Raw genomic sequence first — 15,194 nt, 5'->3', positions numbered from 1 at the left:
AAGTTTCTTTTCCCATTCTCTCCTAAATAGCCAAGGGAAAAACATGTGACATGTAATACAGAACTTCTTTTGCATTTAGTTGCAATAGATACACAGGTGTGAAAAAGAGTCAAAAAGTCCACCAAGACAGTAATAGAAAGTGATTGATTAAAAAAAATTCTACAAATGGTGATATATAAATCTGCATACACTATTTCTTCATCTTGATCCTCAGGAGAAGACAGACTTCTCTCTGATGCTTTACCATTTTATATTCAAATGCATTAGTCTTTAAGGTGAAAGCAGGCAATTGCTGAGACAAAAATGTATTACCAGTCTTGTCAATACACTAATATGAAACAAACAAACCTGTATTACAGCACAGATGTTTTGAAACCAATACCTTTAAATTTTTGATCAAATGGGGTTTTTTCTTTTGAAAAAAGTGTAAGTTGAAAATAATTTCGTAGACATAAAAAAGTCTTCTGGTGTGTTTTATAATGTGTCAATTTGTAATTTAATGGGCCACTCATCTTTCATTCTCTGCACAAGGAAGAGTAATCAGTACATTATAAAAACACTCACTTCTTGCCTCACTTAACTTCATTTAACTTGAATCATTTCCAAAATAATACATAAAAACAGTGCCTACCACGATTTGTACACGTGTGGTCCCCCTGCAAAATTAACCATCATGAAATAGCACATCTTCTCAAATTTGTATTTCTTTCTGGAGGACTGAGAACGTATTTCAGGAACAGTGCTGGGCAAGAATGTACTCTTCACTGTGCCAACACATTAAAAAAAATGCTCTTCATGCCATGATCCAGAAATTACCTCCCCCCACAATGCAATGGAACTGGAAAGTCAGTAATTCATTTTCTCTAATAGCACTAAGTATTTTCTTCAAGTTTTCTTCCTTCTGATAGCAAATATTGCATGTTTTCCTGTGATAGAATTTTTATTTTGAACAGATGTAAATAAAATGTAGACAATAATGCTGGAATTTCCAGCAGGCATTATATGAGGAGGAATTTTCTCTTTGTCTTGACATTGGCATTCAAGTTTAGTTCCATTTTTTCTTCCTAATTAGCTTTTGCAAGACAATTGTGTGTTTGAAACAAACAGAATACTTTCCCTCAGGGCATCAGAAACTTAATCTTTCCAATTTCCTTTCAACAGACATTGAAAACAAAGCAGTGTATTGTAACTCTGTTGGGAATTAAGAACTATGTGACGTAAAAAATGGAAAAAGCACTATGTAAATAAATTTAACATAGATGTCAATAAAAATACAGTAATGAAAAATCCTTTAAGCCACCTTGTTAATACTTGACAGAACTGCCTGTTCACATGAAAGGCTCTTTGCCTTTCAGAGGAAGTTAAGACCCTAAACTTATCCAAAACTGAGGAATTTTATATTCACAACACACTGAGTGATTAGCATCAAATCATTTGAAATATCATAAACAATCTGAGGTCTTTCCAGTCACTTTATCCAGCAATCTTATTTGTGACTCAAAAGACTTTTTAAAAACTTTGATTGTTCTACAGAGGTAATAGTCTCTCATTATACCTGATATAAAAAAATCAGTAACAGTAAGCATAGAGTTACAAGATTATTGTGATAAACCATAAGGCTGTTAATGACCTTTTAGATGGAAGTTGCACTCATAAATCTTATCTAATGGTTGGAGTGGTTTTCAGATTCTGATCAACAAGTCACAAAGAAAATAATTGCAGGTCTTTATTTAAACATTTTGATGAATTGAGTTGAAAATTGCAATCTTTGGGGCATATGGCACTCTAGCATGACAGCCTGTCAGGAAAAGAGCTCTGTGGTGTGTTTTTTTAGGATTGCTCACATTCAGACTTTCACACGTAGTACACAGTAATTTCTACTGTGTCCCATTTACAGATAATGCTACACACAAGCATGGTGTGTGCAACATAGGCAGACATTACAGAACTTCTTAAAAGTGGACAGGAGTTTCATTCCTGTGTAGATTTCAACTTCAGCTGTGCCTCCTAAACAGGTTCCAGCAAGGTACTTACTGATGTGTAGAGGAAACCTTCTCCATTTAGGGCTATATACAACCCAGTCTTTACACCCTGGATAGCGACAACTCGAAGTCCCACTGGTATAAGGTTGAATAAAGCTGTGAAGAAAACACACGACCAGATATAAATATGCTACAGTTAATACAATAGTCTAATAAACATCATTAGCAGAAAAGAAAGAAAAACAGTTTAATTCCATTTTAAACTGCATAATTTTTTAATGCTTTTAAAATTAGACTAACTCAGAAAATCTTGCTTCTTTGATTCTGGGAAGTAGCTCTTTATTTTTCTGGGCATTTTTATGATTTTCAACTAAAAGGTGCCTTCATCAAAGACTGATGTCAAGGGATCTGTGATTTAAATTTTTTTTTCTTTTTCGAATGATATATTTGATACAAGCAGTATCAAATGGTGTCAGGTAATGACAGAGGCTTATTATAGTTCATAAAAGCAGTGAAATATGTGCTTGATTCTAAATGGGCATAAATGTTATTAAACAGAATACAGTACTTGGGGTAATAATTAGAAAATAATCAGAAAGCCACCTAATAACAAATACCCTAGAAATACAATATACCTCTGTAGTAATCCAAACAGCCACAACTTTGGTTACTGTGCAAAAAAAGACCAGTGTGAAGAGTGGGAGTTTACCAGCCTCACCACAGAAAAATACAAATTGTATAAGTAGGTGGCATGAACCAATTCTTCTAAAACTTATGCCAGCACACACCTATATTACATTTACTGACTCATGCTAGAAAATTAGATGCAAATCACACATCAGTTTTGGAAGAAAAGGCCTGGATGAGACAGAGTTTATGCTAAATGTTTTTCCACAGTGGATAAGCCAAGGACTCCCAAGTCCTTGGATGAAAACCAAAAGCACAACCTGTGTATCCAACATATGCAGTGGGGACTATGTTTCTACCAAGCCAGGTGTCAAGTCAGGTGTCAGGAACACAGTAACACCTACAGTGAGTTCCTCAAAATTTAAGAAAGACATCCATAGGTGTGACCAAAAAGTGTACTGGATGAGGCTATCTGTAATCAGGATGCCATAGCTAAAGCCCAAACCAGGAGAAAAATAATCATGTAATTGCAGAGGATAAATACATTTCTCATGGTGTGAAAATTCCTGTTTGGTCAAAGCAAAAAAAATGTATCCAGTTTGTTTATGATGAATATGATCAAGTCTTTACAACTGAGAAAAAAAAACCTCATAGGTAGACTACTAGAAATGTAGGCATGTATATAAAAAAAGAGAAACCTTTCCTTTGGCATTGTCACACAGAAAAATAATATGTAACATCAGATAATTTTAGGAATACACAAAGCCAATATAGAGCTAGGAATTGTAGTAGAGTTCTTCCTAGAGCAGTAAAAAGAAAAATATATTGAAAAGAGCTCTAGAAGAACAAATAATTAGCACAAATAAATTTTAATTTCTGTCACTTCCAAAATTCTCCATTATGCTAAGATATTACAGTGCTGTTTACTAAAAAAAATATTTGGTACAGATAAGGCTCCCTCTATTAAATGTAAAACAGTGAAATATGGCACTCACAGAAAAGATATCCTAAGAGTATATACGCTAAAGACTGCATAGCTTGAGGGCTTTTAGTTCAATGTACTTTGGAAGTCAAAATTTAGTTATAAACTCTTCATTGTCCATTCATTTCATTATCCTCAAATGAAACAATGTCAAAACCAGCAAAATCACTGATGTGGGTTGTGGATGGGGAGTCTGTCACAGCAAAACAAAGCATCAGACAGCAATTGAGTTTGGGATTTTTCCTACCAAAAAAAATTGCAGGAGCCATGCTAAAGGGACTGAAGAAACAATTGAAGGGACACAAGGAAGGAAAAACAAACAATACTTATATAAAGAAAAGAGGTGAACATAAAAGACAAGTCAGCCATGAGAAGTCAGCTAATGAAAAATAACTAAAAAATAACACGTAGTCATAGTGGTTCAGTCAAAAATTCTGAAATGCAGATATTATTTACCATATTACCAATAAAAATAAAGTACCAAAGCTAGAAAGAAAAAAAAAACCAACCACCACTGAACAAGAATTACAGGCCTGTGTTCTGTGCAGCCTACAAAGTTAATGAAGTGGCTTATAGTTGCTGGTGAATTCAGAAAGCACGGTGGAAGGCATGTAATGCATCTTTTACTGCCACCAGATTTTAATTGGAGATTTTCAGAGATTCCGTAGTCTAAACCCTTAAAATTTTAGAGTGTGACCTGAAATGCTGCAATTCTGCACAGTCAGAATATTCAATAAGCTTCACAGAATCCTCCATACTTGAGGGAAACTAGGGAGGCCAGTCTACATTCAGCTATTGATTGACAAATGTTCAGCAATGTGCTTCATACTGGGGATAGCAAAACACGCACCAATAAGGCACAGCATGTGGTTTTAATGCACTTTGAAGCTGGCCAAAGGAAATTCGATTTTCTCCAGAACCTGACTGGGCAGTACACTTCACTGAGCAAGATTTTGCATTCAATTACACATTTCAAACATTCCTAGGATTCACCTTTGGCATACCTCACTCTAGTAAAAACCTGCTCCGAGAAAAGCAGAAAGCTTTCTAGTCTGCTGGCATTCCAGTTCCGCACAGCCAAATATATGTTCTTATCTGAGGGGGTAGCTAAAATGAGCCATGTCCTCTGATTCCTCCTCTCTTTAAGAAAATTATCTGAACCCAAAACCTGGGGAGTGAGGTCCCTGAACATTTTTATGTGCCTAAAGCCAGTTCAGTGAGTCCACTGATGAGTTGAGGGTGAGGGCACCCCCCAACAGCCCAGGAAATACAGTGGTGTGTGGTGCTCAGTGTCCCATGCTGAATGCTTAAGTACAAAGCCTGGCAATTCCAAATGTAAGTAAAATGTGGGAACATCACGAAAGACAAGGGAACTGATTGGCAAAAAATGGGGCAAGTAAAACACTTTCTCCTTGTCAGTGCTAAGAGTGCACAATCCCTTAGCTTTGCTTTGTATTCTAGCTAAACCACAGCTATAAAGCATTTGGGTTCCCTGCCTCTTCCTAAGCCTGCAAGCCTACTCCTGCAACAAAAATGGGGGTGGGACAGTTAGCCAGAACAACTGGCATGAGAAAGGGTTATTTGTTTAGGTTTCATGGAGGAGACTTGCAGGAACTCCAAATCTGAGTTGGATTCTAATCCTAAAAAAGTTTTAGCAAAAGTTTGAGTCCACTTTTTTTTTATAAGCAATCACTCCTTTCTTGAGCAAAACACAAAACCACCGTATAACTTTTTCCTTATTTTATGTTATACCAACACAATCCATTAACTTGAAATCTGAAATGCCTGAAATCAAATATTTCCATATACTTGTGGAAGTCTATTTAGGTGCAGCTGACTTGTAGCTGCAAGAAAATTGCTATTACAGATCATTGTTTTTCTCAAGAATCTTGTTACACACTGACTGCTCTAAGAGTTCTAAACTTGCAGCCTTTTCTGCATGCACACTGCCCTTATGGCAGGTAACAAAACTTTCCACAGTACCAAATCTCCAATCAGATCAAGGCAACTACTTCAATTTATTTTCATCTGCAGGCCCACAGGCAAAAATGTCAACTCCATCAAAACATCTTTTAGATTGGCAATGACTGCAAGGGGTTCGGTGTTTAGAGATTTGTCCATCCATTTCTTATGGAGCAAACCAATTCTAGCTGCCCAATCTTACAGAAGACATAATTAAAACTTTTTTTTTGAGTATGACTGAACATTTACCTGTCAGACTAAGATTATCCCAGTGGGAGAAACAGGCTTACCTAACTCCCAGAGGTGATGTAAATAGATGAGTAAATGCCTGTATAATTCTTTGAAGACAAGCTTCAGTAAAAACCAGTACAAGCATCAGGCTGCAGATATTTCAGTGCAGTAATCCAAAATTAACATTCATTAATCCAAATTTAACAGCACTGCAGGTGTTTTTTCCCCTAATCTTTATGTGCTTTATTTCTATCTAATTATCTCCTTTACCTTACAAGGGTGCTGGAAAGGTTATTTTATGAGTACCTTCAAACCAAAATATGATCGTGGTAGGTATTTTATAAAGACTTTAAAAAGATAATACTTCCACATTCAATTTGGAAAATATAAATAGAAGTATGCATTAAAAGATGAAAATAAAGGAATGTTAAATTGTTGCAGGATTTCTTGAAGAGCAACTCTACCAGGTACCAAGCACCACAAAGGAAGTAAAGCACATTGCAGCATAATAAAAGATGTGCCCAGCACAGCCAAGTAAAACTTTCTTGGATAATGTTCACTTTTTCATTTATCAGTTTATGAAATAAGACTACAAATAGGTAATGCTCTTTTAATCAGAGAATATTATAAACATGTTGTAAACACAACTGTAATTTCATAAGGGCTGCAAATTGCAACATTTGAGTGTTACAATCAGGTCTATCAACTGTAAAGGAAAGTATCATCATTTACGTTGCATTTTTTGAGTGGTTGTTGGCTGAGATACTCTAGGTGAATTTTAAAAAGCTATAGAGCTGAAAGATTCAGGGTTTCAATCTCAGAAATTAAAAAGTTGGAATTGTCTACTTCTCAAATTAATTGGTCTTCCAACTACACCTACCCTTCAATCATGAGACAAAACTTTGAAGAGAGACCAAAGCCTAAAACTGAGCTGATTTAGGTGGAGAGGACAGGAGAATATAATGCTTGTTACTACAAGCACATATGGAAATAATTTCTATCTCTTTATGATTTCTGTGCAGGAGCTTGTTTTTCCTAATTAATAAAGATGAGGCCAGTGAAGCAAGCTGCATCTGCACCTGTAAAGTCCAGGAACATTAGAGTGAATGTGACAACTACACTGAGTAGGACCTCAGTAACCAAAGCTACAGCTTTAATCACAGTCACTCCTGCCTTTGCTACAAGCAAGACACAAAAGCAAACCAGAAACTGAGAGGTATTAGAGAAATTAAATGAAAAAAAAAATAAAACAGCTAAAACAAGATATCACTGAGACTGAGGCAAAAAAATACAGACTGAACACACAAGATTGTTTGGCTAACAGCCTTAATTTGGGGAAGTTATTTAAGGAAACAGCACCGTTAACCAACAGGTGCATTAATTACCATTGTTTCATGAAGCATCATTATCTTGGAAAAGTTACGAAAAGAAATTACAGCAATGAACTGAAACCTATTGGTCTGTTTAGGTTGGGTTCTAATGTCATGGCCATCAACATGAGCAGACAAAAGCACATTCATGCAATTACACATCACGTCCTCCTTTCTTTTTCATGCAAGTTTTTGCACACAGTGCTACACTAAAAATCTTGTCATCTCTCTCTGCAGTCTCTAGCCTTTACTCAAACTGGGACAATAAGCAGCTGATTAAAACAGCTGATACAGCTCAGATGACTGAGTTGTTTTGTCTTCAGATAGAAGCAAATCTTAATCTTAGTTTGAGCTACCTTTGTGACTCCAAAAGTGTGTGAAGTTATGTTTACTGACATACATGTAAAATGAGTACAAAATTATATAGGCACTTGAGGGAATTTTAACTTCAAATACTTGAAGACTAACTGCTTGACACAGAATACATGGCAACAGCACAAAACGTAGCAGCATGACTGAGCTTCAAACAGTTTCCTTGCAGAAGACAAAAAAGAAACTCCATCTTTTTTCTCTCCCTCACTCCTCGCTCCCTCTGGCTTTTCTGACACCCAGTTACTCAGTGGGCTCTCGTCAGGGACAGCGAATAGTGCAGAAGACAGGTGGAAGGCTGGCAGAGATGCACACCCTTTGGCAGTCTGTATTTCCTTTTTTTATGAAACACACTTTGAATGGAAGTCATGCTCACTATCCAGGTAAGTATTCTACCTGTCCTGCGGACAGCTGATACATGTCCATCCCTTCACCCACTGGGCACACTAAATGGGCAGCCTGCAAGCACCACAGTCAGAAGCAGGATTTTCTCCCTTGGGCAGCTGCCAAAATTATTCACTTGTAAGCCTCATGCTAATTATCATGCTAAGCAACTAGAAAAACAAAATATCAAAACATTAGAAATTCTATCCATGAAAAAAAATATTGTTTTAAAGTGAAAGAGAGAAGGAAAAACAACATATGCTGTAATAAAAAAGCAGTAGGAAAAAAAGAAGTTCAAAAGGAAATGAAAGTCAACAAAGTGGAAAGGGAAAAAAACTAAGACTGGCAGCACAAAAGAAACAAACAATAATGAATATACCAAATAGGTAAATCTTTTCAGCTCTTAATATAGTGTTGATACATATATACCAACAAAATTTCAGATGTAGACTGTAGGCCTTCCTGGCAAACACATTAATTTTGCATTCTTCTGTTCTAAACTGTCTTTATGAAAAATATTGGAAAATTGGAGTAGTTAAGAAAAAATTAATCCCACCAGTTAAAGACAGAAAAAAATGCCTTTGTGGAAAAAACCTCCACAACTTTTTAGCCAAAAAATAATTTTGGAGTAAAACAAAATATCTAACAATATTTATCCAAAATACACAATACTTCTATATGGTATTTGGCTGAGTTTAGAGAAGTTCAATATTTCAGAATATTTATAATATAGAATATTCATTCTGCATTTTGGAAAAAGAAGAATAAGGGAGGTGGTCAGAAATGAACAGAAGAGGGGAAAGTGTTAAAAAAAAAGGGGGGGACAATTTGTGAAGATGACAACATCAAAGAGAGAAAACTAAGGCCACTGTGATCTAGCTTTGAAAAGACTCCACATCCATAGAGAGCTTAGAGGTAAAAAACCTCTCAGAAATAAAAATTGTTGCAGTCATACATACACACCTTCTTGCTGAAGCTGAGAATAAGAGAGATGGGCAGAAGGACAGAGATCTGCACTTAAACCCTAAGAGAGTTCTTAGACCTCATCTAGGCAAAGCTTCTAGACAAGAATAATCTTGTCTTTTTTAAGGTCTTAGCATGTACTCCAGTACTGAATTATGGGCATGAGAGATAGATATGTGGAGGGAAGAAAAGAAACAAGGACGAGGGTGGGATGGGGAGGACATGGAAAGGAAACAAAAACACTTGGAAAACAAGCAGAGAGATACACGTAAAGAAATATTAAACAACTTTTCTCTATTAAAAAACTCCAAAACAAACAATAAAAGATGATCATGCTATCTGGTGATGAAAGGTGTTATAAATTACAGCTGTGCATCAACTAAAGTAGGAACCTTACCAATGTAAGGCAGAAACATCAAATACCTTAATTTCTGCAGCCTAATTTCAACATTTTTAAGGAAACTAAGGGGTTATTTATATATGCATAATAGGAAAATAAATCTTGTTTATTAAAAGTGCTTAAAATAAAATTCAAGATGACACAGAAATGTTACTTAAATATGTAATGAGAATTAAAATAAACAAAACACAAATTAACTGTTTCTAGAGTAAGAATAGATTTGTTTGATTACCATTTGCAGCTGAAGTTATCAAACATTTATATATATGCTCATTGAATGAAAATATGTAGCAGTATCACAGGAAAAGCATACCAAAGCAGCAACCCACACAGCCTTTCAAGACCTCTTTTTTTTGGAACATTTTTAAAAACTGCCACTTTTGCCATCTCTACAGTGGCAAAAAATCTCTTAACATCATTGGAATTCTGGCTGGCATAGGATTTTTAGCCCCAAATTTTTTAGTACCTTCAGCAAGGAAATTTAGCATGTGTTTTATGAAGGTCTTTGATAGTTTAGCATACATTTATTTGCTTGTAAATTCAGATTATTCTGGGAAATTTAGTTTCCATGTCTTGTTATTTCTTTGTTATTTATTGAAAGATAAGAAATTTGTGTTGGATAAAGAGTTCTTATTAAAAATTTCTTTTAATATCACTTTGTCACTTTTATAAAATTACCAGAAGACATTCATTGGCCTAAATATCTCCCTCTTAAGGTCCGTGAGCTCTTAATGCCTTCCCCTTCAGAGGCAACACATTTAGGCCAATGTCCTGCACGAGCCATGCTGGTGGTCACCAGGCTTCGAAGGGACAGAGCCCTCCTCCTTGGGACAAAACACATTCAGAAACCCTCCAAAGGCAGGCAGGCAGGCAGGCAGGCATTACCAGGGTGCCTGTGCATAGACATTCGAGCGATGCGGTCTGCGTGTGCGATTATGACATTCCCCTGGGGCAGTCACTTACTAGAATTACTGCTGTCATCCTTGGTTCCATCGAGACTTCCATCGGGGTGCATTTGCAAGTAGTAGCCTTGCCTGCAATATAACCTGGTCACTATACCCTTGAGCTGGGGATCTGAAAGACAAACATATTTTGTCACTAGCCTCAAAACTTTTTCCAAGAGTTATCCCTACTTCTCTCAGTGTAGGAGGATGTTTGGTGAAGCAGCAATGCTGTCTTAAAAGTAAGTACTACAACAGGATGTGTGCTGATGGAGATGGAGAAAAAATTCTCTGCAGAGTGTTGTTATGTCAGTTTTATGTCCTGTTCTCTACCTCCAACATCCTTCATTATAATTAATACAGGTAAAACAGAAAAAAAAAAGAACACCCGAAATACTCACAGTCAAAAGCTTAAACCCTGCAAAAAATTGTAGACTTCAGCAACAAGTATAGTCCATTATATAAACTAACAAAACATTTGAAAAACCCTACTGGTTTCATATGTGTTAGCAACTTACTGGACTGCACATAAGTTTTAAGGAAACTGGGAGGAAATGGTCTGTTTCCTTTCCTATCAAAAGTGGTAAACTTATCGGGTGCAATTTGTAACAGTACCATCTGAAGTTCCCAGGATATTTTAACCAAGCTAGGAGCAGATCCAACTCACCTGCCCTCTCCCACCCCCCAGGGAATAACGCTCACAATCAGGGCAAGACATAACCTTTGTTCAGCAGAAAGAAAAAGCTGGAAAAGCTCTCAATAAGATAAAGCTACGGGAAATCCAGGTAGCTTGGAACAATGAAGGTTCTCCATTTAATACTCTGCATTTATGAAAACTGCCAAGAATTGGGCAGGGGGTGCTGAGTCACAAACTCTTTGATTCACAGTACAGATGTCACCTTACCAAACCACAAACTGAGCTGTTGCAAAACGGGTTCAGAGAAAGAAGGCATCACATCTTTTTAAAAATTCAACAGAACTACCTCTACATGATATCAGTATTAATATTTTTAAACATTAACTATTAGGCCCAGTTCCAGGCAGCCAGTACATAAAATATCTATATCATATGCTTAGCTGTGCAACAATGAATTAAATTCATAAATACTTTGATACAGATATATAATAAAATAAACATGTGAACTTCAAAGGAAGACAGAAAGTATTTTCATGCAAGCCTGTGGGCAGAATACAAAATTTGTGTATAATTGCTCTCACAATTAATCATGCTGGGTTACTTAGAGTATCCTAAGGGGATGTGAAAACAAACAGTGATAAACAAAACTGCCTCTAAATGGTATGTACTGAAATTTCTGTAGAGGCTCAGTTCTATGAAATTATCCTGCAAATGTTTTTATTGAATATCCAAATTACAAAGTCATATTAAACAATAAACCCATCTGAATTAAAAATACAAGTTAAACTATAAACATAATAAAAAACTGTTACTATAAATAGTAACACTGTAGGACTTCTGAGGCATGGAAATAAATAATATGGACAATAAAAGATCAACATATAAGCATATTCCAAGTTAAATTTTTAAAATTTATTTAAACTGAAAATTTTGCTTCCTGTTAATTTTTACATTATCAATAGTTTGTCTTCTATATGAATACTCAGAAACAAATATTTTTAGAAATTTAAACATGTTAAACTGTAATTCATTTGAATGTACAATATCCACCAATTTCATGAGGTGATTCAAAAGTATTTTTATAATTTAAAAATGAAAACTGAGTTCCTTTTACACAGGTACTATTCCAGTCAATATATGCTTTCAATGTGCACTTCAAATTGACAATTTTAAACATGCTTGTTTAACACTCATTAAAAAGGCATCTTTAAACACTAAATAAAAGTATAATAGAATTATTATTAAAACTATATATTTTAAATTATTCACAGGAAAAGTATCAGCATTTTGAAAAATACTTCCTATACCCAATGAATCATGAATAAATGATTATTTATCAATATTTTCTAGTGCAAAGAAGTTTCATAGGAAGGCAAAATACAGTCAACTCACTGTCACCAGCTGTTTACAGCTACTGCTTCAAGGGAAAAATGTCAAACTTAGAAGTCACTTTCAAAGTTATTTTTTATACTCATTCTATTCATTTTTCTAAATTGAAGTTAAATATAGCTTCTAATAATCATTCATCGGTTTTCATCAAAAGCATTATTTAAAATTAACCCTGCTTTACCAGCTATCCAAAATTACATCTAAATGAAAATAAAATGACACATCAATCTTGATGCAAGTCATAATAAGCAATAGTCACAAAGACTACTCCATACAGCTTCAAGGTAAATATCTCCAAGATGAAGCAGACAATCCTGCCAGGCAAGAAGTTTATCTCTTCTTGTTGCAAAAAGATAAATTACTCTTTCACAACCTTTTTGAGACATCTGAGCAGCAAGCAGAGAAGAGAAATCTGCTAGTCCCTGTATTTCTGTAGTATTTTATCTACCTTTTGTCTCTTAATAGTATTACGGGAACAGTCTTTGCTTCAGATGATTTGCAAATGAGTTTCTCAAATCCTTGTTGGCCACACTTGTTTTTTTGTTTGTTTGGGTTTTTTTGTTTGTTTGTTTGTTTTTTCTTTGTTTTTTTTTTCTTTTTTTTTCTGTCAGCTAGATAGCAGGAGTGAGTAACAATGCCCAGAAACAACAGCAGAAGACTGGTGCTGCCTGTCCACAGGTGTACTACATGTGTCACCTTTTTATAACTCCCACCAGAGTGACAAAGACAGACAGACCAGCATTTATTCTTACCCTTTAACCCCCACACTTGCTTTTATCTTCCCACATATAAAAGAAAGAAAACGGCAAGAAAGTATAGCAAAAAAATAAACCAGAAACAGGATGAGAGCGGACAACCTCAAAGAGCTCCTGGTTCTTATGATTTTACCATAGAAATTTAGTTCTCTTTATGTCCTAGCTGCCAGAGTGAGGTTATTTTGACAAGAATATAATTTGTATTTAATTTCAAACACCTTGATTTCAGGGCAAATGAAACTAAAAAAAAACCAACTTTCTGAGGTTGGACAGTTCAGCATAACATGTCAGCAATGCCCTACATTGGGAAAAATTATTCTGACTTGTCATTATTAGAGGTTGTCTCTTAAAATTCGAAGCTGTACTGAATGGACAAAGCAACAGCTCCTTAAGCCTCTCTTTCACAGCAATCTGTGTGACAGCAGCCACTTGCAGCCCACATTTCTTGCTTTTGTCCCTTGTCAGTGGTGATGGCAGGATGCATGATTGCAGTTAGCATGAACACTCTGTCAGTAGCTTTTCTGATGTTCTCAACAAAGGCAGAGTTTAATTAAGATGTCTTCTCTCTAAAATAGTGGCTACAAAAATGGCTTTGGCATTAACTCATGACAGGCTGAGTGCAGCTCTTGCTCTAGCACAATTGTGACACTTCATGTTTTGAATTGTGAATATTTTCTGTTATTATTAACAGAGAGAATGGCTTTCACATGTACTTCCCCACTCCAACACACTGCCAGGACAGATATATTCAGAAATTGCATAGATTTAAAATAAGTGAGGGGAGAAACTTATAAAACATGAGTGTTAAAACATAGATGAATTTAAAATGCTAAAAGAACAGTGGTGAATATGCCTATTGTATATTTTGAAAATTAGTCCCTTAGCATCCACTGGAGTTTTAATTTTTAGTTTTCACCAAAGCAAATCTTTTTTTTACTGTCATTATTTATTTCCTCCCTCTTCTGTGCAAAGGTACTAAATAAAAGTCTGCTGACAAGCAAATGCTTAATGGGGGGAATAGTCTCACACCAACTTTATTCTTATAGAGAATAAACTGCACTATCCAGTCAGCTACCAGTCTGCCACAAAATGAGTCGCTCAGCGAGCCAAGTAAAAGCCAGTATTTAGAGGTACATTCTGCTCAGATAACAGAGCATCAAACCCTGATAACAGCTCCAGGTACTTCATGTTTTACTTGTCCTTTATTCTTTGCACTTCCATCCAGCAGTTTTCACTTGTGGATATTTTAGTACTAAAAGTACCACTCATATTGGTCCAGGAAAAAAAAAAAAAAAAAAAAAAAGAACATTTTTTTATTTAAGGTTTGTGGTACTCTGATAGTCACCACGACTTGGCTGTCATGTCTTGCTCACTGATGTCATGGTCAGCATTTGCTAGGAATCTTCTCCCTCACCTATTAAACTTTATTGAAATATAACACCTATTAAACTTTATTGAAATATAATAAAACCCCATTATAGTCTGTATTCAGATTTTTTTAAAAAATCCCTGAAATCCTGAAACCAATAAATTCCTTTTTTACCTGACAAGTAAAATACCACCCAAAGTCCAGAGTGTCTCATCCAGTCCAGGCACATCTCCCTATTATTTTATAAGGCCTGGGAGGAGCAAAAAGCCCCTTTTCTTGACTTTTCACACAAGAGTACTCTAACAGTAGTGTGTGTGTAGGCTGTATTGGACTAGAATTCTTGCCATCTCTCTTGCCGAAGTGTCTCTACTTTGTATAATAATTAATTACCCCCCTGCAGGCAGGTTACACCCCATCCACTATACCACAGGTCAAGATATCTTCAACCCCTCACCATCTTCTGCACAGAAACTTACTGTTGCTTTAGGTTAATGTCTGGATACTTTTTAAAACTTAAAACATGTCTCTGTAGTGCTTAATATTTTAGAAATTTTCCACTAAGCAATTCAGCGCTGGAAGCAGGGAAAAATTCCACGTAAAAATTACATTTTCTTTTTTGGATTCTCATTTCAGGTATTTCAGCTCCTGCTGTAATGCTTTTTCCAGTTTTTAAAAGTCATCTTCTTCTAAAGTGTACTGCTTCTGCTATATTGCAACAGTACTCAAACAGGTACAGTCGTTACAGATGATCACATCACATTACATTTCACCTTATTTATGCCAAGCCTTGCATTGTCATTCCAGCACATAAAAGTGCAGGGTGCTCTGAAATG

General features: G+C 35.7%; 1 protein-coding gene across 8 annotated transcripts in view; it reads right to left on the bottom strand.

Annotated features, from left to right (window-relative positions):
• Nucleotides 1-15,194, bottom strand: part of FGF14 (fibroblast growth factor 14) — a 383,227-nt gene that overhangs the window by 84,884 nt on the left and 283,149 nt on the right. For 6 of the 8 annotated variants that reach the window (XM_039730467.1, XM_039730475.1, XM_039730471.1 and 3 more), the window contains 2 exons: nt 10,234-10,344; nt 2,035-2,138 (listed from right to left, as the gene is read on the bottom strand). In XM_039730467.1, the coding sequence (XP_039586401.1) occupies nt 2,035-2,138; nt 10,234-10,344 (215 nt within the window). The remainder of the gene's footprint in view (nt 1-2,034; nt 2,139-10,233; nt 10,345-15,194) is intronic. The other 2 variants (XM_039730469.1, XM_039730473.1) reach the window with 1 other exon arrangement.

This window comes from Passer montanus, unplaced genomic scaffold, assembly GCF_014805655.1.
Source record: "Passer montanus isolate IOZ18808 unplaced genomic scaffold, ASM1480565v1 scaffold72, whole genome shotgun sequence".
NCBI classification, from domain to species: Eukaryota; Metazoa; Chordata; class Aves; order Passeriformes; family Passeridae; genus Passer; species Passer montanus.
The sequence above is the reverse complement of the archived record's forward strand: the minus strand, read 5'-3'. Positions and strand labels throughout refer to the sequence as shown.